Source organism: Chaetomium tenue (assembly GCF_020726465.1).
Source record: "Chaetomium tenue strain MPI-SDFR-AT-0079 chromosome Unknown F5144scaffold_5, whole genome shotgun sequence".
NCBI classification, from domain to species: domain Eukaryota; kingdom Fungi; phylum Ascomycota; class Sordariomycetes; order Sordariales; family Chaetomiaceae; genus Chaetomium; species Chaetomium tenue.
In genome coordinates, this window is record NW_027117333.1 from 2,108,047 (window position 1) to 2,131,149 (window position 23,103).

Genomic DNA, 23,103 nt, shown 5'->3' on the forward strand with positions numbered 1-23,103 from the left:
GAGGAGAGCGGGCGGTATTCGTATATCCAAGCTTGTTAGCGCAATGGAGACATGACTCGTCGTTGTTCGATCCTTTGGAGGTTTGTTTTTCTTTTGGCGAAAACCTTGACCAGAGAGGGGGGTGTCCAGTCCAAAACGAAGAGATGACTAGCCAGATGTGCATAGTCAAAAATGCGCAATGAACCAAGCGCTGTTGGCGCGATTAAGCAAACGCAGGGGCTTGGCAAGGGACCCGTATCGATGGAAGCGACGCGGGAAACCTTGGGAGAGATCAGCTCCTTTGCAGGCGCCCGCATCGCCGCTTGGTGGCAGAGAATGCTTGTGTCTCTCGACTCGGCCCGGCTTTGGCTTATCGAACGGGCCAGCCATGTCTGAGCACCAGGCACCGTTTGTGATCGACGCAGTGGCTCAGGTCAGTCTGTATGTAGTTACCTTGTGCATACTGCTGTGGTACTGTGTAGAGAGTCGGTCTGTCGCCCCCTCGAACCCACCCGGTTCCTTGCCCAGAGCCACAGAGCTGAACCCGCTTGCATTCTTTTTCCTGCAGCGGAAAAGGGGTGTGGGGCGACTGCGCATGGGGTGAATGGAAACCAGCGACATCGCTGGCGTTAATCGAGATACGATATTATGGTGTTGTTAACTCGCTAGTGACTGAAACGGGGTGAAAGCGCGCGAGATCGAAGTGGAGGTGGAGGTACGGCACAGAACAGAGCAGCAGGGCACAAGCGAAGCCATCTCGCTGCACGACAGATCTTGACAGATGCGCGGCGCGTCGATCATGATGCGAGGATGCTCTCCCGGGGTTGCTTCCAGTGCCGGGTCTTGGCTGTTCGAAAGAGGAAAGGTGAGCATCCGAATCGAGAAGGCTGGATGCTGTGCTCGTCGGTTCAGGGGTCATCGATGGCCTGCCGTCCGGTTGTGGCATCCCGAGCTGGAGGGCACCCTGACGGCCAGCACGAAAAAGGGGCCGGCATTGCTTTGTCTTGATTGCCTGACAGTCTCTCTGACTCTCTGGATGGCGGGTTCTCAGATTGGGCTGCTGTCACATCGCTCCCTCCGCTGGTTGATGAGGGAGCCAAGCTTCTCTGGCTGGGCCGTCCTGCAAGATTCCCAAAGTGAGCAGCCATGCGGGGCCTCATTGGGCGGCCACCGTGATCCTGACTACGGGCAGCATTTTTCAGTTGAAGGGCCGAATTCGTAGCGGCTGGATGCAGCATGGCGTTAGTTAGGACGCCTCGACGGGCTGGAAAGGCTTAAGCCCGCTGAACAGAGCCAAGCGTTGATCTCCCTGGGGTTCGCGGAGCCCAGCGCCATCCCGTGGCCCTTCGCTGCCCTGGACCTGAGCTAGCGTGTGCGGCTGCCGGGGGTGTAATTCCCGGAGCCGCAGCTTGGCTTTGGGGACGTACCCACCATGGCAGCGTTGGAATTGCAATCCAAGCTGGCGGGTTTGCAGAACGAGATGATTGCAATGTAACCCGGCTATATGAGCTCCTCGTATCAGTGAGAAAATGATATGAAGGTTGCCTTTTTCGGAACTCCATGTTTATGTACTTGGTACAAAGTACAGAGATGGTTGCCGGCTGCCCTTGCTCTCGTTGTCATCCAACGGTCGTTGATCCTCTTGCGCCATCGCCGGATGGCGATTTGGTGCCGAAGCCACCATCGGTTCTCAGCTAAAGGACCAACGGAATGTCCAGCATGATCGCGGTTGTCGCGCTCGTCCCTCCCGAAGAATAAACTGGATCACAGACATGTGAATAACTAGGAGGAACTCAAACTTCACCTTGTAGCTGAGGAGGCTGAAAAAAACATTGGAAGAAAAAAGGGCCTGCCATACCCCATGATGCAATTGTATCCATTTTGGCTGTGATTGCATTCCGGTCAGAACGCCTCACGGCTCTTCCTCGCTCAAATTTTACTGGCCCAGCAGCCACAAAGTTGGCGGGCTGGGCGTGACCGTTGGACTTCGAGTGGTGTGTAAATGAACTATGTCGTTGTCTATCGAGAACTGTCCCTGCAAGATGAGATACCTGCGCTCCTGGTAGATGACAAAAACAGAGAACGAAAAGAACGAGGGGAGAATAGGGGAAAATGAGGCAACAACGCACAATAACTCGGCGTGACACGGCACTAGAAATGACAATGGTAACTTTGAATCCGAGAGCGATCAGAGCGCTGCTGAGGGCATTCAACCCAAAGAAACCCACCGAGTCCATGGGAAAAAGCAATGTTGCTTCGTTGCTTGGGGCCGATTCTGTTGTTCACTTACCTGAGATACACTGTCCGCTTAGCGCATTCAGCCAGAGTGTGGGTAAGTCACTCCCGCTTCTCCCCTTTTCAGGGACCCTGTCAGTTCTGTAACGCACCCTTGTGTGTCGATCATGAACCGTGCATTCTTCCAGCAGTGAAATGTCGTGGTTCGAGCCCCACCTATGGTCCTGATAATTTCCCTCCCCGGGCTTGTTGAGATGAGCCTGCTCTGCCGCAAGCAGTTTCCAAGATCTCGATAACCAGCCGAAGCCGCAGGACCCCGAGATTCGGAAAACCAGGCCATGGCACGTGAGAAAGATGGGACCGGGATCTAGAATCCACGCTCGTCATCACTGAGTCCGGACGGCGATCGAGAAACGGTTCCTGATCCGCGCCGGGTGCCTGACAATCTTTCGTCAATCGAGGTAAGCAGTGGTCATGTACGGTACGAATAATTCGTGGTTCGTCCATATTGGTTAACTCGTGGCCTCGCCGTCCAAGGTGCTTGAGGCGTGGTTCGTCCGGTCAGGCCAGAGCTCTTCTCCTGACAACCACTTCGTGAAAAGGCAAGTTCCGAGACAGCTTCGTCCACCTGCGGAATCCGGCCTGGTCGCGAAGTCGGTGGAAATGGCCGTAAAATTGCATGCTGCTTCTTTGTGTCACTGGACTCTGGTAGTTGGTTTTCCAGGATGTCGACCAACAATGTCGGGCTCCTGACAGTCGACGACATCGCCGACCTGCAAGGGTCCCCCTGTCAGAGTTATGTTTCGTACCTCTTGTTCGGGTTTAGCTCCAGCGATCGTTTTTGCGGGATGAACGGGACATTTCAACTCTAATCATCAGTATCATTCTCAACCCGACGACGAGAAAGTTGTTTGCTTGAAGGTTCGACACTTCGGTACCGAGGTCAGCATCGGCATCTGAGTTGTCGGAAATCGAGGAAGGGAAGAGGGAGAGGAGCAGCAAAGCCGAACGGCCAACACAACAACAGGGGATTGCGCCTCACAAGCTTTGCAAGACTTGAATCACACAACTATTGAACCGCACCAACCCGCGCACGGTAGCGTCCGGGAGAATGGGGAACGTGGTATCGATGGCCCACGACGAAGGCCATGCTTTGTCGTCATCCGAAATCATCATGGATGGTATGGCCGTGGGAGATGTCCAACTTCCTCTTCACCTCGGATTCCTTTCTCAACGTGACTTTGCGGGATTGGCGGGATCTCAAAGGGACACGGCCCGCTCAGTCTGCCGTCATTGGTCATTTGGATGCCGTTGGCTTGCAAGGGGTGCTGCAGGCCAGGCTGCCGTACCCTTGCTTTTGGTGGGATTGAAGGCGGAATGCGTTTCTTCTCGCTGCATAATCCCGGGGGCGCCGTGGTCGCCGGTCGCGCAGCGCTCCGTGACTGCTGTGTAAACCGTCTCCCGATGCCGGGCAGCAACGTGAGAGTTAGTTAACTCGGAAGCAAAAACGATGTCAAATGCATGACAACGTCCAACTATCAAAGTTGGGATCGTCTGCGAGTTAATTTCGATGTCTTCGCTCGTTCAAAGTCTGGCCCGTGAACTTGCGAAGAAAAAAAGGAAATTCGTCAAGAGAATGACTGCAAAGCACAGTTAAGAGCGGAGCACAGCAGGATTCGGCGGGGTTCGAAGTGACATCGCGATTTCGCGCTGCTGCTTCTGCGAGCGAGTGAAGCCAAGCAACTCAGTCTGCATTCCGCACTCGAGAGGGGTTTACCTGTGGAATCGCGGAATACCAGTTTTTGTTACCCACAGTCTGACACACGCGGTGCGTGATTAGGAACTTACACGTTACTTGGTACGAAATATTCGTACTTTGTAGATTTCTGTAATTTGAGCAGCGGTGAAAGCCCGTCGTGGACGGGGCTTGGCGAACCTCAAAGACATGCGTAACGGAGTCCGTTCCGCGCAGGCTAACTAGCTAAGCCTGACGAAGTTGTTCATCATGGACCCCTTCGCCCGGAGCTTGCCGTTCGACAGCCGAGTGACGGCGGAAACAAACCCAGGGTTAGTTGATATGCTGGACCCGTGTTTGTTGATGAATATTTGAGTTGCGTCATATTTGGTCGAGGGGAGGGAACCACTATCACAAAACCAGGCCGGGCCTTGGCTAGGGTTGGACAAGAAGACGTCACGTCCCTCCTACCTACCAAGAAGAAACTTCAAATATCGAGTACCGAAGGCAGCCCCGCTCGGCTTAGTGTACCCAATGGGAAGGGCCTGAAAAGTGGCCCACCATAACTTCCCAAGTGCGTTCCTTCCGGCCTTGAACATTGCGCTTTTTTCTCTCCAGCCTTTACTCGAACCCGAGTTGAGAAATGTGACGAGAGCTTGCCGTGATGAATAAAATAATTCGGTACTCTAAAGAGTTTCATCCATCACACGAATAACGAGAGTCCATTTCACTACCCCAGTTCTTGACTCCCCAGTTCCTGTCAAAACTGTCCATGGAAACAGTGTCCCAGTTTTCAAGACATTTAGCAGGGGTAGTGCCTCCCTGGGGCGAGGGGTTCTTGCCTTTTGTACCTACACCTTTCCTTTTAGGGTTAGACACTGTCGGCAGAGCAATGCCCCGGCTACACCAAGATGATTTGCCTGTTATACTCTTGGCTCCTGCCAATTCTGGCCCAGCTCAATGCCAGGTATGCAATTCCGACAGAATTCGATCCCCGCTACTTTCCCGTGCCTCGCAGAAACGACGACCCCCGTTCTTGCTTACCCGACCCGACGCAACAAAGCAAAGTCACGGATGCAAAACCTGCTCTTGCTCAGCAGGTCTCCTTCAGCCGCCTCCGTTACGCAATGGGTAGTCCCGGTGCTTCACGGTATTAACATGTATCTACTGTGTAGGAAAACCCCTGACACTACGGCGCCCGCCGAATTCGACCGAGAAATTGCGACCTGAGCAAGCCATGTCGAGACCCTGCATGACACGACAACACCAGCCCGGCACTGAGCTGAATGCATTCGGTTGGCACGTATGAAGTACATACAACAAAATGCAAATACTTCGGAAGCACAGTTGGTGACGACCAGCGCCTGCCTCCAGGCCGCTTCCATGGATGTTTACTCCAGCATGGATGCATTGATTTTGCTCGTTTCCCCCCTTTTTCCTTTCACCGTTCCCCTAAGTGTACAGTACCAGATACTCTCTATCAACCAGACAATAGCATGGATAGTTACAAAGCAAAGCAGCCATAAACATCCTTACCTGAGCGAATCTTTTTGTCAACTCTCGAGTACACAGTGTAATATCTCCCGGGCCCGCCGGACTGCGTTGGATTGGAGCCACTGCCCTCCGGCAAGGAGACCCTGCGTGAGTTCCACCACATACACCCCTCCCCGGTCGCGGCGGCGGGACCCCCCCCCCCCCCCCCCCCCCAGCTTTTCCTACGTCCAGGGTCTTGCTCAACGCTCGCTGGTGGGCGAGGCGGCTTGCGTTGTGCAGGCACCCACACACACACCGGCTCTTGCCTGGCTCGAGTCTGGGTGGCCACTTACCGCTGACTTCATTGTTTCTTGAGTTTCCCTGACGGGGTGAGTGCGGTGGCCCCCTCGTTAAAGCTTGCCAGTGGTCTCTTCGGTTCTCCTTTTTCCATCCTGGCACCTCTCCTTCACCCGAAAAGGCTCGCGAGAAAGTAGCAGAAGAATCGATCACTACCAGACTTTAGCAGTACTCTTTTCAAACCAACGGTATACCGCTTTCACACAGTCATTAGTTATTCTCGCTGGCCGCCACAGCTTCTTCGCTAGTTAACTCGCACATCCCGCACTTACACGCGCCCCAAATTTGACCGTCAATTCCCCCGGATCGTCCTGGACAAGCCCTGTTTCGGCCTGAGCCCCAAGCCCTGCTCCCCCCAGTCGGGCTAGTCCGGTGTGGTTTGATCTCTCTCACCAACGCCTCTCCAGCTCTCCCAGGTACCAGACCCCACGGCTTTGGTCTAAGCTTCCCGGCATCAAGCATCACCGGATCTTGAGCCAGTCCCACATCCCATCGGGCTTCGCTGATCCTTGAGAGGAGGCGTGCCACCCGCTGCGTTCACACCTTCCCAGCCGGTTGTAAGCCCTGCTCCGCGCCGTTCAAGACCAGTCCCACTCATCCCAATTGGCAGGCCCGCCCTGGCAGCACCCCCCTTGGGAAGGGATATTTCAACCGTCGATCGCTCTGCCGGACACTCGTCAGAGGTTGCCTTGAAACCACATCCATCCCCACCCACAGTCCCGCAGGCCAAAGTGGGCAATAAGCTTCAGACGACGCTGGCTTGGTTGGTGAACCATATTGGGCCCTAGCGCAGACTGTCCCATGCCCGCGCATGCCATCCCCGTCTCAATTCTGTCGCACCCTCAAAGACACATAAGGACGCTGATCCGTCCTTCTCGATTCTCGGCTGCCACACTTTGATCAGCATCGCTACTCTGGGTGATCTCACTTCCAAGTTGGGCCGGAAGAGAGACAACTTGTCGACCACACTACGGAATCTCACCATGACCATGACCATGACCGATGACCACAGTCGGCGCCGCTTCGGTCCCTTGAGCAACTTCCACCACATGCCTTCATACTCTAGCCAGCCCCATTTCTCCGACCCTTGGTCCTCGTCCTCGCCGACGGGACCGGCACCCCAAGGTGGGAACCAACAACATCCCCTCTACGCCGGCAACCAAGAAAGCGCTGGCCTGCCTCACCTCAACCTCAGCAGCCTTCCCAGACAACCACCCAACTCGCAACACCCACAGCACCCCCAACACTCCGCCACCACAGGAAGCAGCACCTCGATGGCGCCTTACGGTTCCCTCCCGGTTACGGCCGGCTCGGCCACCAGCGCCCCCATCTCGGGCGTCTACCGCCAGCACGAGATGTTGTCCATGCCTCAAGATGCTTTCAGCCTGAACCGCCTACAGCAGCCGACATCGTCCGCTGCCTATGACGCGTCAGCATACACGAGCTCAGCGTCGCCGGTGACCGCGTCGTACCCGCCGGCGTCGGCATCTCCGTACGAGCAACTCGGCTACGCACCAGCACAGATGAGGGGGACCTTTGCTATCGGCCAGGAAGACAGCGCAAGGAGATACTCGCAACAGTCAGTAGCCCAAACCACATCGTGGCAGGCGCAGGACCCCCGGGATTGCACATGATCTGACCGTGATGACAGACCCCTACAACAAGATGACCGGAGGACCTTCCAGGATGCGCTGGAGGCCAGCCACGGGATGCTCTCGATGAGCCAGGACACGCCTCGAAACATCTACGACGTGCGCAACCGGGCGCGCGGCTCGGCGGACTCGTACGGCTTCCCCTCGACGCATTCATCAACCTCGAGCATATCGTCGGCCGGGTTCAGTGGCTACTACGGAGGCTCCGTTGACGGGTCAGTCAGCGACTATTCTGCGGCGGGGTCCGACATCGAATCGTTGTCGGGGCGGACACTACCTAGGCCCCAAGGGCTCATGTCCAGCCAACCGCCCGCGCCTCAGTCCATGATGGGGTCATTCAGCTCCAGGGTGTCGTCCAGCGCGCAAAAGAAGCACAAGTGCAAGGTCTGTGACAAGCGCTTCACGAGGCCCAGTTCCCTGCAAACCCACATGTACAGCCACACGGGAGAAAAACGTAAGCACTCTGATCCTGTTTGTGGCAAGGCTTTTTTGCGCATGATACTAACTCTTCCCAGCATTTGGTTGCGAAGTTGAGGGCTGTGGCCGCCGGTTTTCGGTAGTATCAAACCTCCGTCGTCACAAGAAGGTTCACAAGAGAGGTGGCGAGACCCCTTCCGACACGGGTTCAGACACACACGAGTCGCCGTAGTGGCACCCACCACCTTTGCCACAGTCCAGAACAGCCTCGCAGCACGGACCGCTTTCACCTTTTTGCACCACATCCTCGATAGACTTCACATACAACCCTTTTAATTCCGATTCGATCGCTGCGTGCGCAAACCGACACCCACGACACCACTGGCTCTGCCGTCGGGCCGTGGGGGACCATTCTTTCCTTGAAACGTCACTTGATAATATCGCCTTTTAATCATATCTTCTCTTGAGGTCTCATGATCGGGCGGAGAGGCATCTCCCAACAGCGGGCGATAGGGGTGGAGATGCCTTGGGGTGGATACCCTCATGGATCGGCGTTTGGGGATCATACTTCCTGGGTTGTTGTCCGCAGACGGGCAACAAATATTTCCTTGGCTTGGATTGGCAGGGCACGCCCTCACATTCTGTACTCTCGCTGCATGTTTACATTACTTTGTTTTGTGTCGGCCACCAAAACGGCTTCTGGGGGAGTTTCTGGTTTGGGAAAGGGGGAAAGGGAGGCGGGGGGACAAGGGGGAGAGGGAGGTGTGAAATGGGACACTTCCTACGGCAAACTTGCAACGCATACGAATTGTTGCTCCGGGACGATCGGGTCTGGCGGATGATGAGGAGTTGGGAAATGTACGAGTGTACACAACTAGATATACTTATCTATTATACTTAACCTAGCGTACCCAGCGTACCTATCTAAGTAGGCCTAGGCCACCTAATCACATGTACATTTAGTACACTCTTGACTCATGCATTCCCTTTTTCGTCGGCGGTGACATCAACCAAAAAACCATGCGATTAAAAAAAAAAAAAAACATCACTCGGTTCAAATCTGCTAATGGCTATACTGGCACAACTGGCAAGACTGGCTATCCAAAATTCCAAACCCTCAACCACTAATCGTTCTTTCCGCTTCTGGCATACAACAATTCGAGGAAACTACGAACACGTCCGATGACAACCCAAAACCACGCCACTTCTGCTTTCCGCAATGCTTCGGGATGACACTTTGGCCTTTCCCAATTTCCATCTTCCCCCCAACCATCACAAAACCCACATGACAGTACCGGTCAATCACTAACTCTCGTCGCACACATGACGCCTCCAGGTTGGCCCGAGTACCATGCCATATCCACACCTCATCTAGTAGTGTTTCAAGACAATTACCTTCCCAATCGCACCCTCGAGCATCCGACCAGACAATGCACGGGTACGCCAAACCGAGCCATGACTGCAGCACCCCGCATGGGGGACACTCCCGCGCAAAGTATGCAAGCATGCAAGCATGGGTCTGCATCAAGTGCGACTTGAGGTCCGGGAGAACAACAATGGCTGCATTCAAATGGCCACTTCCCCGCCGGAGCCGCCTTCGTCTGTTCCTTCATCGTGCGTAGATCGGCGCCAACTGCCTCTTCTCGCGCGTGTGTGTGTGCACACCCTCCTTGCCGGAGTGACACTAACCACCTGGAGCCCCAGGTTGCGATATCACGGGGACAAGGGGCGTCAACTGTTGTATGTAGCCGCGGCACTTACATCCAACCGCCAGCTCGGTTCTGCAGTCCCCGGCTGAGGAAGGGTTGCCTAGTGGAGACGCCCGACGAAATGACATGCTCGACCACGCACTACACACACAGCAGTCGACAAGCATTCTCGCCAGCAAGACACATTCTCCGACTTCGCTTCCCACGCTGAGAAAGCTCTCCTTGTACACTCACTGACGCCCTAACCTCTGCGGGCGAAAAAGACAAGGGTTTGAGTGAGGGTATGGCATGCATCCTGCGGGTGCAAAACGAGGCAGCAACATTTGGCGACGACTCGTTCGCTCGGCTCAGTCACGCCCCGGCCTTCCCGCCCCGCCAAAGGGGCTTCACCCGGCTGGAACGCCCTGTGAAGGGGACCCAGGCGAGCCAAGTGGGTGGGGGCCCTTCGGAAGGTGTCGCGGGAGGCAAGATGACCGGAAGGGGAAGAGGATCTTCAATCCCCTTGCTGACTTCCTGGCCGCGGCTTACCCGACAGGAATCGTTGACTCCCCCTCTCCGAGTATCAAGACAGTTCCATCCAACCACGCAGATGGAGAAGAAACGGTGGCGGAGTTGATGACGGGGCGACAACGAACTTGTACACTGGCCAAACAGGCTTTGGATACATGGTTGTGGGAAAAACTCGAGGCGGCTCTTCGACGAGAGAGGCATGTACCTTTCCCAGGACCTTGGCTGCCCGCTGTTTCATGTGCGCAAATCAGTGCATCTGGCACAAGGTGAAGCTGCTGCCACAGCTCAGATCATTACCCGTAGGGGCAATGCCCGATGAACAAGCACTAGCGGGGGCGGCAAAGCCGCCAACGCTCTTCTGGAACATGCTGATCTACAAGTACTATAGAATCTCGGCTCCAGTACTCTAAGGCCCGGGGGGCGACGCGGAGCCGGCGGATGCCGTTGACGACAGTGGGGGTCTCACATGTGAACGACACGGAGCCGCGCTGCACGAAGTCACCAACATGGCCACCGCTCGTTTCAACCAACCTCATCTTTAGCCGGTCGCAAGATCCACATGGCTGCCTCGGTGGCGACCTCGATGAGATATCACGGATATTGCACGATATTGGGCCAGCAGGTCCCGATCCAGCAAGGGAGTGGGATCCTCTCGAGATGGGTCCATGTCATCCAAAACCCGGCTCCGGCCAAGGAATATGAAGAACGGAGGGCAAGGAGTGCGCTGTGATGGAGCCAGCCACATGAGGCATCCCTATTCGACGCCGGTGACGCACTTGGATGCAAACACAGCGCCGCGACACGGCCAAACTTGCCCTTTGAGGAACCAACCAACCGACCTACGAGGCACTCCGACATGGCTGGCCTACGTAGCGAAGGCTCCATTCGGCAGACAGGGCCATTTCGATGTTGAGCCCGAAGCCCGCAACATGGCGACAGGTTGACTGGATCCATCTCACCGCATCAAGTGTGGACAGCGTGGTTCTGTCTTGCGCGGCTCGAGGTGGAGCCATACGGCGGAGGGTGATGTGAAGGGAAGGAGAAGCGGAGTGTGGTGAGTTGCTGGACAGCCTTGACAGCCAAGGCCATGCCGGCGTGACCAACTTTTGAGGTTGTTTTCATACGTCACAGTGCACCCCAGCAAAACATATGGGATGCCGCCCGATGACGTCGATGGACAAGAAACGACGGCAAGGGCGCCAATTAGGCCTCAAAATCCCACTCGGCCGAGTTTAATAAGAGGGATACGACAAACACCGGGGAGTACCGCGGCTTTGGTGGTATTCTACTAATCCCTCATTCCAGGCGAGATCTTGGAGGGTGGATGTCCTGCAGTCGAGATGGCGACGATGCTCCACAAATCCCATGGCCCAATCAACAGCCGCAAAAACGGGAGCTTTGCGATGAAGGATCGTCAGGGTCTTTTTTGCATGTCCACAACTGGAGGGGTTCTGGGGCTTTCGCGGGGAAGACTCCTAGGGCAAGGCAAGATTTGAATCTCGCCTCGGCAACAGCTCGATGCAGCGGAAGCCACGCCATTCAGCGGGGAGGGCAACCGACCTCCGACTGACAGCTTCCTCAGCTCGACATCGAGACGGGACAGACCGGGTCCAACGAAAAGGGGCGGCTTGGGATTGTACTCTCGTCAAAGTTGCCATGCCGTTGGTCGACGAGTGTTAAGTTCTTCAGATTCACCCCCATCCTTCATGCAAACGTCCAATCGCTATCGCCCGCCCCATCCTCGAGAAATTAGGGCATTCCGGGTCGTGCTGGTCCAGTTGCAGCCCGATGAGAGTTCGCCGACCTCAGAACCCCGCAGCCGGCTCCCGCCCAACCAAAGCGAGCCGCAGAGATCTCGATGCGCCGCCTCGGGCAACATCATATGAACCGACCGAGGCGACATCAGGTCCCCGAGAGGACATCCGGTGCTGTCTACGACGTCACGTCTACTGTAATGGCGTTGTGCACGTAAGGCATCGTTCAAGGTGGACTCCCGCGATCGAAAGCGGCGAGGACCGGTTCCCCTTCAAGCAAGCACCTTGGTTATGATTTTGTTTTCACCAGTTCGTGATGTAGTTAGCGCGTCGTCGAGATACACTCCCACTAGCGCCTGGGTGGATGACGTCATGTGGTGGTCTGGGGCTCGCTTCCCATGTCTGGTCACCCCCAACCCGCCAAGGCGGTTGACTGTTCAAGAACGTTAAGCCAACCGGGGACACAACTATTAACCGTACGAGAGAGCACGGGCTGTATTGATTGCATCACGGCCAAATCAACCCACTAGTAGGGGCGGTTCTCGCAGAAGGGCTATCCTGACAACCCATATCTGTAGGGCGGACATGGCTTGCCCGTGAGGCGTCTGCCGTGGTTGGCTTGGTTAGTTACCTACCCCTGGACAGCCCATCCACCACATCTCCTTTCGCGGCGTCCACTTGAGCCTCGCGATAGCTAACTAACTTACCTATCTGTTTCCTCAGGCTCGATTCACAACTCCAGTAAAAAGGACCGAGGAAAGACCGCCAGCCGTAGTTGCATCGACGGGTTACCACGCGCTGCTTTCCCTGGGATTTAGCCATGTTGGAATGTGGGCAAAATTTGCCAAATATCAGACGGGCTTTTGGGCATTTTCCACATACGAACGAACGGGAACCCCGAAGGAAAGAGTGTGACTGGTCATGCGTGCGACACACAAAGAGGGTTCCATCCATCAGCACCGTTACTTTGGGCCCCACACATGAACCGAGTCCAGCGAGGCGCAGCACCCGGGAATGCAGAATCTGAAACAAGCCATGATCTCATCGGACTAGGGGTCTCTGCGAGTGAGCATGGTCCAATTTGCGAACTGGTGCGGGATACAAGGACAGGGGCGGGCGGGAATTTGAGGTTCAATTTGTGGTTTTCTGGGGTGCCTTCCTTCCAGCAGCCGAACCGAAGGGCCATCCACGGGCCATGGGGGTGAGGAATGAGAATAATGGTGGGTTGTTTGGGCGTGGAATATGATTTTGGGTGGGTGCTAGGTGGACTGGGTGATTTTTTATGATTTTTCTTTCCTTGGCTCGCAGGGCTTTGCTGCGCCGTCCCTGGCTCCGGGCCCGCCCCGGCCGTGTTCGGGTCGGGCATAAGCTGCTTTGACTGGATACCCCGACGCCGTCCGTGACGGCAATTCTCAAATGCCATCTTTTGGGGCTGGCGCGGCCCTGGAAACGCCATCCTGTGGCCGGTCTCCCTATGGAGGACCCTGGATTTTGGCTTGGGAGGTCCCTTGACTCGGCTCAAATTTTGGTTCCCCAAGACACAACCAACCCAACTCACGTTCTACTTACCGTGTTCGGTACATAGGGAAAAAGTTACCCTTTCGCTCTAGACACATCCATGTGTACGCAAGGGCTCCGCTCAAAACCGACCCTGTTCGGTATTTAACCATGTCAAGGGTTTTCCGGCCCTTGCCCAGATCGTTCTGTTGCGGCGCTTGCGTTCCCCACCAAACTGCTCCATCTTCCATCCCACACCTCGCAAAGTAGTGTATCATCCGGGACCTTCACCGAGATCCCTATCCATCTTGGGCCACGAGACCGAACATGTCATGATGGAGTGAGTGGAGGGTAAGGGAGGGGGTTCACCTTCCTAATCCTGCTGTGCGAAGTGTGTGTTTCGTTGGTAACTACTGGGTACTTCGTACACACATATACACTCAAGCACGAATTCTTACAAGTATCCCTTCGAAGTACATACTCACACTCCGCTACCCTAGTGGCAGTTTGAAAAGAGGCCACAGAGCGCAGAAAAAGAGAGCAAAACCCCTTTCTCGCCTTGCTGCACCTCTGATTCGATGGCTGCCTGACCCCCCTTGCCTTACCTTCTGGGGTCGGTAGGGCGGGTCCTACTGTGTGTATGAGTGGGTGGGTGTGCGGGTGAGAGGTGTTCAGCAGGTGTGGTGTGGTGTGGTGTGGTGGTGCCTGTGCCTGTGCCGTAACCAGAACCAGACAAGCGTTTATGTGCGTGTGCGTATGTGGTGTGTGTGTGCGTGTGTGTGTGTGTGTGTGTGTGTGTGTGTGTGTGCATGCACCGTTTGGCAACACGCGCTCCATTCCGCTAGCTAACTAGTGTATGTAGGTTGAATACTCCGTGCCATACACCGCCTGTTTTTTTTTTTCCTCCCTGTGGCGGGGGAGGAGCCCGGCCAGGGGGGGGGGGTGTGCGCTACGGGTTGTGGTGGGTAGTGAGATGGGGAATGGAGGATGGTGGTGTGTGGGGGTTTTTTCCGGTTCGGGATGCTCTGTCCTGTCCTGGCTTGCCTGTCTCGTCTGGGTGCTTGGGAGCGAGATTGAGGAAAAGGGAGATGGGGGAATGGGCCTGCCGGGGCATCAATCTGCCGGGCGTGGATACCCGGGGTTCTTTTTTCCGCTTCGTTGGTTGGGGTTCTTGCGCCGTACAAGTACGTAGGAGCCGAATGTATACTACCTTACGTACCTTAGGGCCCTGTGTGCTTGTACGTACTGTGTTGGATTGGAGTGTGGGCACGCAACGCAGTGAGATGGGGGGGGATTTCGAGATTTGAACCGATCCGGTGCGGTGATCCGATCCTGGGCGAGGTTCCCCCTTCTCAAAAGGGACGAGACAGGCGAGGGGGTCCGGTTGGGGTGACAGGGCGGCGTGTCCGAAGCCGGCGGGATCTTTTGTGTGTTTGAGTGAGAGACAGAGAGAGGACCAACCGCATCCCATCCCTACACGTGGTCGGTCACCCATGTGCCACTGTCACTCTCGCTGTCACTCCTCCCGGGGTGGTCGAAAAGGGGTTGCGGTCGGGAGAGGGAGGGAGTTAGGGAATTAGTTAGCGTCCCATCCGGGACCACGCCGAGGGCTGTGCTTCGGGACGGGGCCTGGAAGGGGCAAATACAGCCAGCACGGGCCGGACAGCGTTTATCCTGCCCCCGGTTAGTCCGGGGATATGCCGGTTCAATATGGCGTGCAGTCTGTAGTATTGTTCTGTTTCACCTTTTGGGCCCGTTGGGGGTCGTGGAAGGTCGAAGGTGAGGATAGGGAACGAAGGTCGCAGCTGGGCTCCTGCCGCCTTCAGGGGTATGGCTCTAGTGGAAATTGTTGACCGTGTCGGCGTCAACTTCATGATGGGAAGATGCTACACATACATACCATGCCGCCTTTCTTTCGTCAGCTCGGGCTGAAGTCATTGTGTGACGGTTCCTTCTTACACAGGCGGTACTGGGTCAATCTCTGGTTGGCTGTGGTCCGACTACTGTCGTACTGTTAGGATGCAATGGTGGTTAGAGACACGGCGGGGGGATATAGCGGATGTGTCGTGTTTCTTCTGCATGATGATTCGAGGCGAGAAGCGTTTGGTGTCACCTTGCGCAAGGTTCGGGTATCGTTTAGCGGTCAAGGGGTCCAAGTTGAGCGCTGTCTGTCACCGGGACTGCGAGTACCGAGCAAGCCCAAGTTGGGTTGGATCTCGATCGCATGCGGGAAAGGAAAATTCCCCTACAGGGGACAGCGGACAGCGTTGACTGCAATCTGTCTTTCGGTCCTTGACGGGAAGGGTGTTCCAAAGTCCCATCCCTCGCTGGCCTTGTCCGGTTGAAGGCTTCACAGCTCATCCCTGAGGGTTCAGAACCCTTCGGCAAGGTATGGGAGGAGGCCCGGATCGACTCCGCGGTGTGACAAAAGCTACGTAGGCCGGCAACGTGTCCTTGATGCTGTGCGAGCCTCGAAAAACTATCCGGTGTAGTACAGTGGATGTGTTGCGATTATTCTCCGAACGTGGCTCAACGAGGCACAGCACTGACGGTGTGGTCGTGTAACTTGAGGCGGTGGCTATTGTTAGCTTGTTTACGCGGCTCTGGTATCGGTGTTTCCGAACAGTGTTTGTCTGACACTGCCCTGCGCGAACGACAGATAGTGACCGGTAGAGGATCATGGGTACTCGTGGTTCGGGGGTATGTACTTTGGCTTCGGGTGGTCAAGTGTTCAGCTAGGAATAGAGCTATACATATCGACGCAACATATCCTACGAGCCTCGTAATACTAGAAGATAGAAACAAAGTTACCCAGGGTATATTGCTGTTTTATTGTTGCCTTATCTTTGAGTGTCTAACCTCTAACGTGATTATGGCGATGGTGGTGTATCCGTCCCTCATCACACGCAAGTCAGGAAACGACAACCAGAGAACCGACAGGTAAGGGGACTTAGTCGAGGGTAGTACATCAGCAGAATACTCATTCCCATTCCTATGCATGTTGCATATTAGTTCGACCGGTATCAGGTTAGGTCGAGTAGCTGATGTTGACTCCAACTTGCGTTCCCTTACCTACCAACACCACGCCCAACTACAACGAACACCAACATGCGAGAGACAAGACAGCAACTGTACATGGCTAGATAACGTAAATCAAAACATTAAGACTCCTAGACTATGCAATACATCATACAACTCGAAAATACATATTGCACACCACCCAAGCACAACGAGTAGTCGCCTATCCAATTCCAGATACACTAACTCACACACCGGATGATGAACAGGCCACGCTCCAATGAAAAAGAAAACCATCTCATATTGCTGTCTGCTTGCTTGCCTGCCTGCCTGCCCTACCCTACCAAAACCAACCCCCCAAAAGCCACACGCTTTACCAAAATTAAAGAACCACGGCCAACTCCCCACGATCAATACCCTCCTCGACCAGGTTCGGATAATACGGCACCATAGCATCGGCACCCCACACATAGGCATCATTGTACAGCCTCCAATACGGCGTGCGGACCTTCCTCGCGGGGTGGAACAGCCCCGCCCAGACATAATTCAGCACCAGCCCGGGGCCGACAGCCATGCGGACGGCCTCGATGGCCTCGACGATGCGGTCGATGACGTGGGGGCTGGTCTCGAACAGGTTGGGGTACAGCAGGTTAAGCAGGTGGACCATGGCGTCCTCGCAGCCGAGGCCGACGACGCCGAGGGCGATGTGCTTGACGACGCTGGCGGCCGTCTGGCGATGGACCTGGTCGCGGTCGATGAGGGCGTCCTCGAGCAGAGGGGTCACGGCGTAGACGTAGTCCTTGGCCATCTCGCCGATGTACTCGAAGAGGAAGGAGAGCGACTTGAGCACGCCGTTTTGCACGTTCAGCTCCGGCACGCGGTACTCGTTCATCAGGGCCGGCAGGACGGTGAAGGGCGCGCACGTCTCGGCCACGATGCCGATGGCGACGGCCGTGTTGACGCGGGACTGCCGCTCCTGCACGCGCAGGTTGTTGAGCAGGGTGGCGAGCACATCTTGGGGGCCAATGGCCTTGGCGATGAAGCCGAAGGTGTTGTTGGCGGCGCGGCGGATGCCCTTCTTGTGCGCCTTCAGCATGTCGAGCAGCTCGAAGCAGATACGCATCCACTCGCGGGCGTTGACGCTCTCCGGGCCGCGATCGGCGATGCGCCCAACCAGGTCAATAGTGTTCTCCTGGACCTTTTCGTGGCGGTTGCGGAGAATAGGGGTGAGGCGGGGGAGGAGGTCTTTGATGGGTGGTTGCATCTGGCTAATGCCGACGACGGTGACGATGGAGCGGAGGGCGCCGAGGATGGAGCCGAGCACCTCAGGGTATTCTTCGCCGAGATATTCGTAGAGGACTATACCGAGTTTGCCCATGAGGGCGTCTTCGCCACATTGCTTCATGACCATAGCAATGCGCGAGACGAGGTCAGCTGCTTGTTGGCGGACCGTGGCTGACTTGTTGTTAAGACGCCAAAGCACTGTGCTGACGATTTGAGGGAGGTATGGCTTGCAGCGCGTGCCGAGGGCGTTGACCACCGAGCCGAAGCCATTAAGCATGACGATGTCCTCGACGCTCTGTTCCTGGAACGCATGTAGGATACCGTCGATGAGCCGCTCCTCCAAGCGCTCACCGATATCAGCCGCGCCGAGAGAGGCCACTACTTTCTCTACCGTCTCGACCGTCATCTTGCGGTATGCTTCGCTCTCATCCTTTAGGTTGGCTACAATCCTCTCAAGGATCTCGCTGACACCAACCTTTTGGCCGATATCAACTGTGGTCTCGACCACTTGCCTGTAGTTGCGCTTGTCGAGAGCCATGCGCCGCACCCAGAAGCTCTTGAAGAACTCGTCAAGGACGTGCTCCTTTAGGTAACCGGCCGTGACTCCATCGGTGGCGGCGCATTGCGAGACGACCTTCAAGACGACTTTCTTCATCTCTTCGTCGGGCGATGCGAACTCGCGGAGGAGAATCTCCATGATTTGGCTCGTGTAGTAGTTTGCGTAATCCTCATCCATCAAGGGAATGATGTAGCCAACCGCCTTTAGGAAACCCGCCAGGCCCTTGCCTCGCTGCTTGCGGGCGCCGGTCCATAGGGGGTTGAGGATGTCGTCGAAACTCTCAATGCCGTACGGGTTCGACGCCTCGGCCAGAGCAGCGATGGCCAAACTGGTCACCGTCCGCACCTTGGTTTGCTCGTCGTTCAAGTTAGGGCCGATGCAGTCGACGAGCTGCTTTAGGTGGGGCAATACTGCGCAGCCCATCAGAATGGGTATTTGCTGCACGATCTTGACGCCGGTATGACGTGCCTGCCACGACTTTTTGCTGCGGCAGACGGCCCTGAGGAAGGGAAGGAGGGCGGGGATGCCGAGGGCAGAGGCGACGACGGCGAATGCCCGGGCGGTGGTGTTCCTCACGTATTCGTCTACGTGGTCGATATCCGGGCGCATGACGCTAATCATGGTCGCGAGGCCCGCAGCTTTGGCGAGGTTAGAGATAATTTCACGACCCTCAACCCGAGCATAGTAGTCCTGGTCAATGAGCAGCGGCTCGATGACGACTAGGATCTTGTGCACAAACGGCCGGACCATGTCGTCCAGCTTGTAGAGGATGCGGTCGATGACCTTGACGAGCAGATGACGCTCCTGGTCCTCAAGCGTCTTCTCCATGAGCAGCGGAAGGATCTGGTTGAATAGTGGCCCGGCGCCAAAGTTGCGTGCGTTATCTGTGAGTTGTCTGAGCGCAGTCTTCCTCATTGGAGGAGTACCATTCTTGACCTTCAACAAAAGACGCATGATCTTCCTCTCCTTAAGCTCATCGACACTGAGATCGTCCTCGTTTGACCCATCCGTCAGCTTCCCAAAGTAGGTCATGTCTTCAGGCTTGAAGAACTGCAGATCGCCCACGCCGGGGATCTCCTTGGGCATCTGCTGACCTGTGACGCGCCCACTGCTTGGATCCTGCATCATGAACCCCGTTGCCGGCGTCGGAGCCGATACCAGCTTGTGCGCGGGAGCCCGTACTGGCGCATAGCCCGGCGGGGGCTCAAGGACCTTGTAGCCCTCCTCGGGGCCGGGGAGCATCGCGTCGAGCTCTTCATCACTGAGGGGCATGTATCGACTCGACGCATCTGTGCCGAAAGCAGTGGGCAACACGACTCCCTGGGAAGGGTGCATCGGGGTAGCCAGGCCAACGTTACCAATGGGTGTGGCAGACGGAGCTTGGTCCCACCTGGACCGCTTTTTTGACTCGGCCCCTGATTCGGCCCCGATGGCTGGAACGGAAGGCGTTTGGTCCCAACGCGATCTCTTCTTAGGCTCGGCTGGTGCGGGAGTAGCCTCCACAGCTGTCTCGGCCGAGGCAACATCCCACCTCTTCTTGCGTTTGCGGCCAGCCGCGGCGTCGGCGGATACTGCGCCCTCGTTCTCCTTGTCCGCCGAGTCCTTGAGTGTTGGCTGGTGCTCTGCTACCGGCCCATCCTTCATCTTTTGTTCAATAGCGCGACGAACACGGTCCTCCTCCCGCTCAATATCACGGCGCTCCATGATAGCGCGGTAGGTCTCGCCTTCCTCGGCCGAGCCGCCCTGGCGGTTGGCGGCAAAGGGATCGGCGCGTGTTGGGGTCAAGCCGCGGTCAAAACGGCGTTTCTGATAGTCGGTCTCCCGGTCGGTGATGCGGTTGCTGCGCTCGCCGCGGCCAGCAAGGACGTCATCTTCCTCGACGCCATTGCCACGCGCAAACTCGTCGATCTGGGAGCGGGTAGCCGTATACTGGCCGACCAGGCGACGCGAGCTGTCGGCATCGGTCATCTCCTCGTCGGCATCGCCATCGGCGCCTGGTAGAGAGCTGTGGTAGCCGGCAAACTTGTCGGCGCCATTCTCGCGTTCGTAGAGATCTGTGTCCCAGGCTTCGCTCAGCTTGGCCTTTGTCGAGGTGTCAGCTCGCTGGTTGGCGGGGTCAAAGGTCCGAGAACCTTTCTTCGCGGCGGCAACGGCATTGCGCTCAGCCTGGAGCTTCCGGATCTGTTCAAAGTCCGCGTCCGACATGGTGCTGCTGGCCGCTCGGCGCTGCGCTCATCCCATTCGTTGGAGATTATTATTTATGCTGTGTCGGGCGGCGGGTTGCCGATGCGATTAGGATATCGATATATGCGGAATGTGTTGCGAGATGGGGGTCGCAATCGGATATGTTGTCGCTGATGGCGGCTCGTGATGGATGATGGCTAGATCGAAAGGGGTTGGGAGGGAAACAGAATGGAATTGCGGATGTTCGAAGCTCGGAGGCTGAAAGGGTCGTGCGTCGCGATGGAGCACTCGCCGTTGCCGTGTGTTGAAATTTCGGCGGCCAGTTTGGCGAGGCTGCCACGCTAAACGGCTTGGCGCAGCGAAGATCCATGAATGGTATTAGGTAAGCCATTAAGGCCTGGGCAACCTCAACTTGCAATGCAGTCACAACCCTTTGCTCCTGCTCAAACTGGAGTTGACACCGAATGACTCAAAAATTGGACTTGATTGAACTTTTTATTTTACAAGGCAGCAGCTTGGCAGTCGAGAGAAAATAAACTGCCGCGTTAAAAAGAAAGTGACAACACAAAACCCTCGAAAATGTCACACAACGACTGTGCTCTTTATGCCGAGCTGCTCGCCAACATCCGTCAGATTTCCCTAGCTGCATGGCTCTCTTCGCCATGTGACGCTTCGACTCGTGTCGCTGTCCTGGCTGATTGCAGAACCATTGAGCTTAGACATTGCAATAGCATCCATCTTCTAACGCTCCCAGCAAAGACAGCTCTCGGCAGCACCTTGCTCCCAGTGCAGGACCAAAAGGGCAGCACATCTCTCTCCTGGCGACTCCTTCTCGATACCTCGTACCCACACCCATCACATCAGCTGGACGAAATGGTTTGGTCGGCGACAGACCTAGATCCTGAATCTGGAGTGGCTTGCAGGCAGTGCGCCACCGAGGTTGTCAATTCTGGGTCCGTTAAGGTTTGGAAAGACCTCCCCAGCGAGAACTGGGCCGAGATGATGGAATTCTGGCATTGCCACAAGCCTGATCATCACCACCATCACAATCCGAGCGAGGAAGATGGAAAGGCCGGCGAAGAGAGCCTCGCTGCGAGGGGCTACGGCGCTTCCTCAGCCATCTCTGCCCAGGAGGGTGTTGGTTTTGTGGACTTGACGACGCTTCTCTTCGAGGAAAGGGATTGTCAGAATGTGACGGTAAGTTTGGCGTTATCGGGTACTCGATGTACCGTGCCTTTTCTTTTTCTTATTATGAACTGCTCAGAGGAGTCTTCGTTTTGGGCATCAAGAAGGTAGCCAAACCGGCCTACAAAGCCTCAATGGAGTGGATACCGATACAAATGCCCTAGATCAAAGTCATGGCGAATTTTCCTGTTCACGCAGGCTACCGGGCGGGCGAACCTCCCTCAGGGGATGGGTCGCTGCCTCCGGCAGACAGCCTACCCTCCGCACTTCGCCAGATCATTCTTAAGTGGAGACTGCTCTGGGATTATTGGAGGGACATGTCTTACACGACACGCCTTAGCAACCCCAAGTCAGTCAGTGGCTGACCGTTTCCCGTTTATAGTTCTCTCTGTCTACTTTTGATCAGAGTGCGGCGGATAGACAAAGCCTCTTGTTGGTTGATGATACAACAAACCATGCCCCCAACCTGAACGTCTTCTGCTCTTCCTGCCGTACGCAACTGGGCTTTTTCAATTTTCGAACTTCCGCAGTCACCCTGCTCAAGTGGCAAATATCCTGCAAGTCGGCCTGGGACGCCGCACCAACCATCCCAGAGTGTCTTGCAGCCACACTCATTTCCACCATATCCCGATCCGGGTCCTCGAAGTCTGTGATAACCCCCCTAAACGGAACCGCCCAAGAAAGCCACATGGAGGCCAATTCAGAGAAAGCAATCCACATTTGGGTGCTCAATAGCGGCATTGCGTATTCCTCAAGTGGTGCCCCGCAACGCACACCAGCTATCAAACTCCTCTACCGGCCGTTGCCCCGCGGGGAGGCAGACAAGATGCTGGAGGCCGTCACCTGTGATTCCCTGGAAATAAACCTGCCAGCACAGGCGGTGGGCGAGGTTATCCGGCATTTGGACGACAGCAACGTGCTGTTGCCGCCGGCGGAGCGCGTGTTCATGGAGTGGAGGGTGGGGTTGCTTACGAGATGGGAGCGGCGAGTATGATTGCTTCGCGTACAAGGGATGCAGGCACTGAAACAGCTCACAGGCAGGCCTCCTGTCAAAAGATGGCGTCTTTTTTTCCTACCTAGGTATCTAGGTTCGCCTCCCTAAGATTCTCTGCCATACTAGTTTGGCGCCGCCTTCCCAATTACACTGTTGGTACTACGCCCTAACTCGACCCATCACCCGCCATCCTCGCAAAGTCAGAACCCACGCCAAAACGCGACGATGCCGGATGGCGATGGGGTCTAAGGGGTTGGGGGGAAGCAACTACTGTGTTTTGTAATAGGTGATGGTTTCGCGGCACTACTCCACCACTCAACGACACAAACAGCACAGAACCTAGCAGGGGCATAAAAACACAGGGCCTCCACTTACGGGCGGTGGAGGCCCTGTGTTTATGCCCCTGCTGGGTTCTGTACTGTCGGGAGAGGTCGCCCATTGCCGCCCGTATCGTTGGTTCGAGCCGGTAGCCCATCTAAGAACCGACCCTAAACCCGGTAGCTCGTCGGACAGCTGAGAATACACTATATTAAAGACAATCCGCAGCCGACCTAGCCCCAC

General features: G+C 56.0%; 4 protein-coding genes across 4 annotated transcripts; 2 read left to right on the forward strand and 2 right to left on the reverse strand.

The window, feature by feature from the left end:
• Positions 1–1,476: 1,476 nt before the first annotated feature.
• On the reverse strand, positions 1,477–2,451 carry F5144DRAFT_291987 (uncharacterized protein). Its single transcript, XM_066783825.1, has 2 exons — positions 1,838–2,451; positions 1,477–1,738 (listed from the first exon to the last, which is right to left on the reverse strand). Exons 1-2 carry the CDS (start codon positions 2,214–2,216, stop codon positions 1,674–1,676), a joined length of 444 nt encoding a protein of 147 aa, XP_066641411.1. The 5' UTR covers positions 2,217–2,451; the 3' UTR covers positions 1,477–1,673.
• A 3,857-nt stretch (positions 2,452–6,308) lies between these two features.
• Positions 6,309–8,201, forward strand: F5144DRAFT_291954 (uncharacterized protein). The gene is made up of 4 exons (XM_066783824.1): positions 6,309–6,333; positions 6,390–7,358; positions 7,431–7,885; positions 7,947–8,201. Exons 2-4 carry the CDS (start codon positions 6,763–6,765, stop codon positions 8,078–8,080), a joined length of 1,185 nt encoding a protein of 394 aa, XP_066641412.1. The 5' UTR covers positions 6,309–6,333; positions 6,390–6,762; the 3' UTR covers positions 8,081–8,201.
• An 8,252-nt stretch (positions 8,202–16,453) lies between these two features.
• On the reverse strand, positions 16,454–20,679 carry F5144DRAFT_577649 (armadillo-type protein). The gene has a single exon (XM_066789213.1). It carries the CDS (start codon positions 20,382–20,384, stop codon positions 16,719–16,721), a length of 3,666 nt encoding a protein of 1,221 aa, XP_066641413.1. The 5' UTR covers positions 20,385–20,679; the 3' UTR covers positions 16,454–16,718.
• A 108-nt stretch (positions 20,680–20,787) lies between these two features.
• F5144DRAFT_577652 (ubiquitin-conjugating enzyme E2-binding protein) lies at positions 20,788–22,903 on the forward strand. Its single transcript, XM_066789214.1, has 2 exons — positions 20,788–21,560; positions 21,931–22,903. The coding sequence occupies exons 1-2, from the start codon at positions 20,943–20,945 to the stop codon at positions 22,540–22,542; spliced, it is 1,230 nt and encodes a 409-aa protein (XP_066641414.1). The 5' UTR covers positions 20,788–20,942; the 3' UTR covers positions 22,543–22,903.
• Positions 22,904–23,103: the final 200 nt, after the last annotated feature.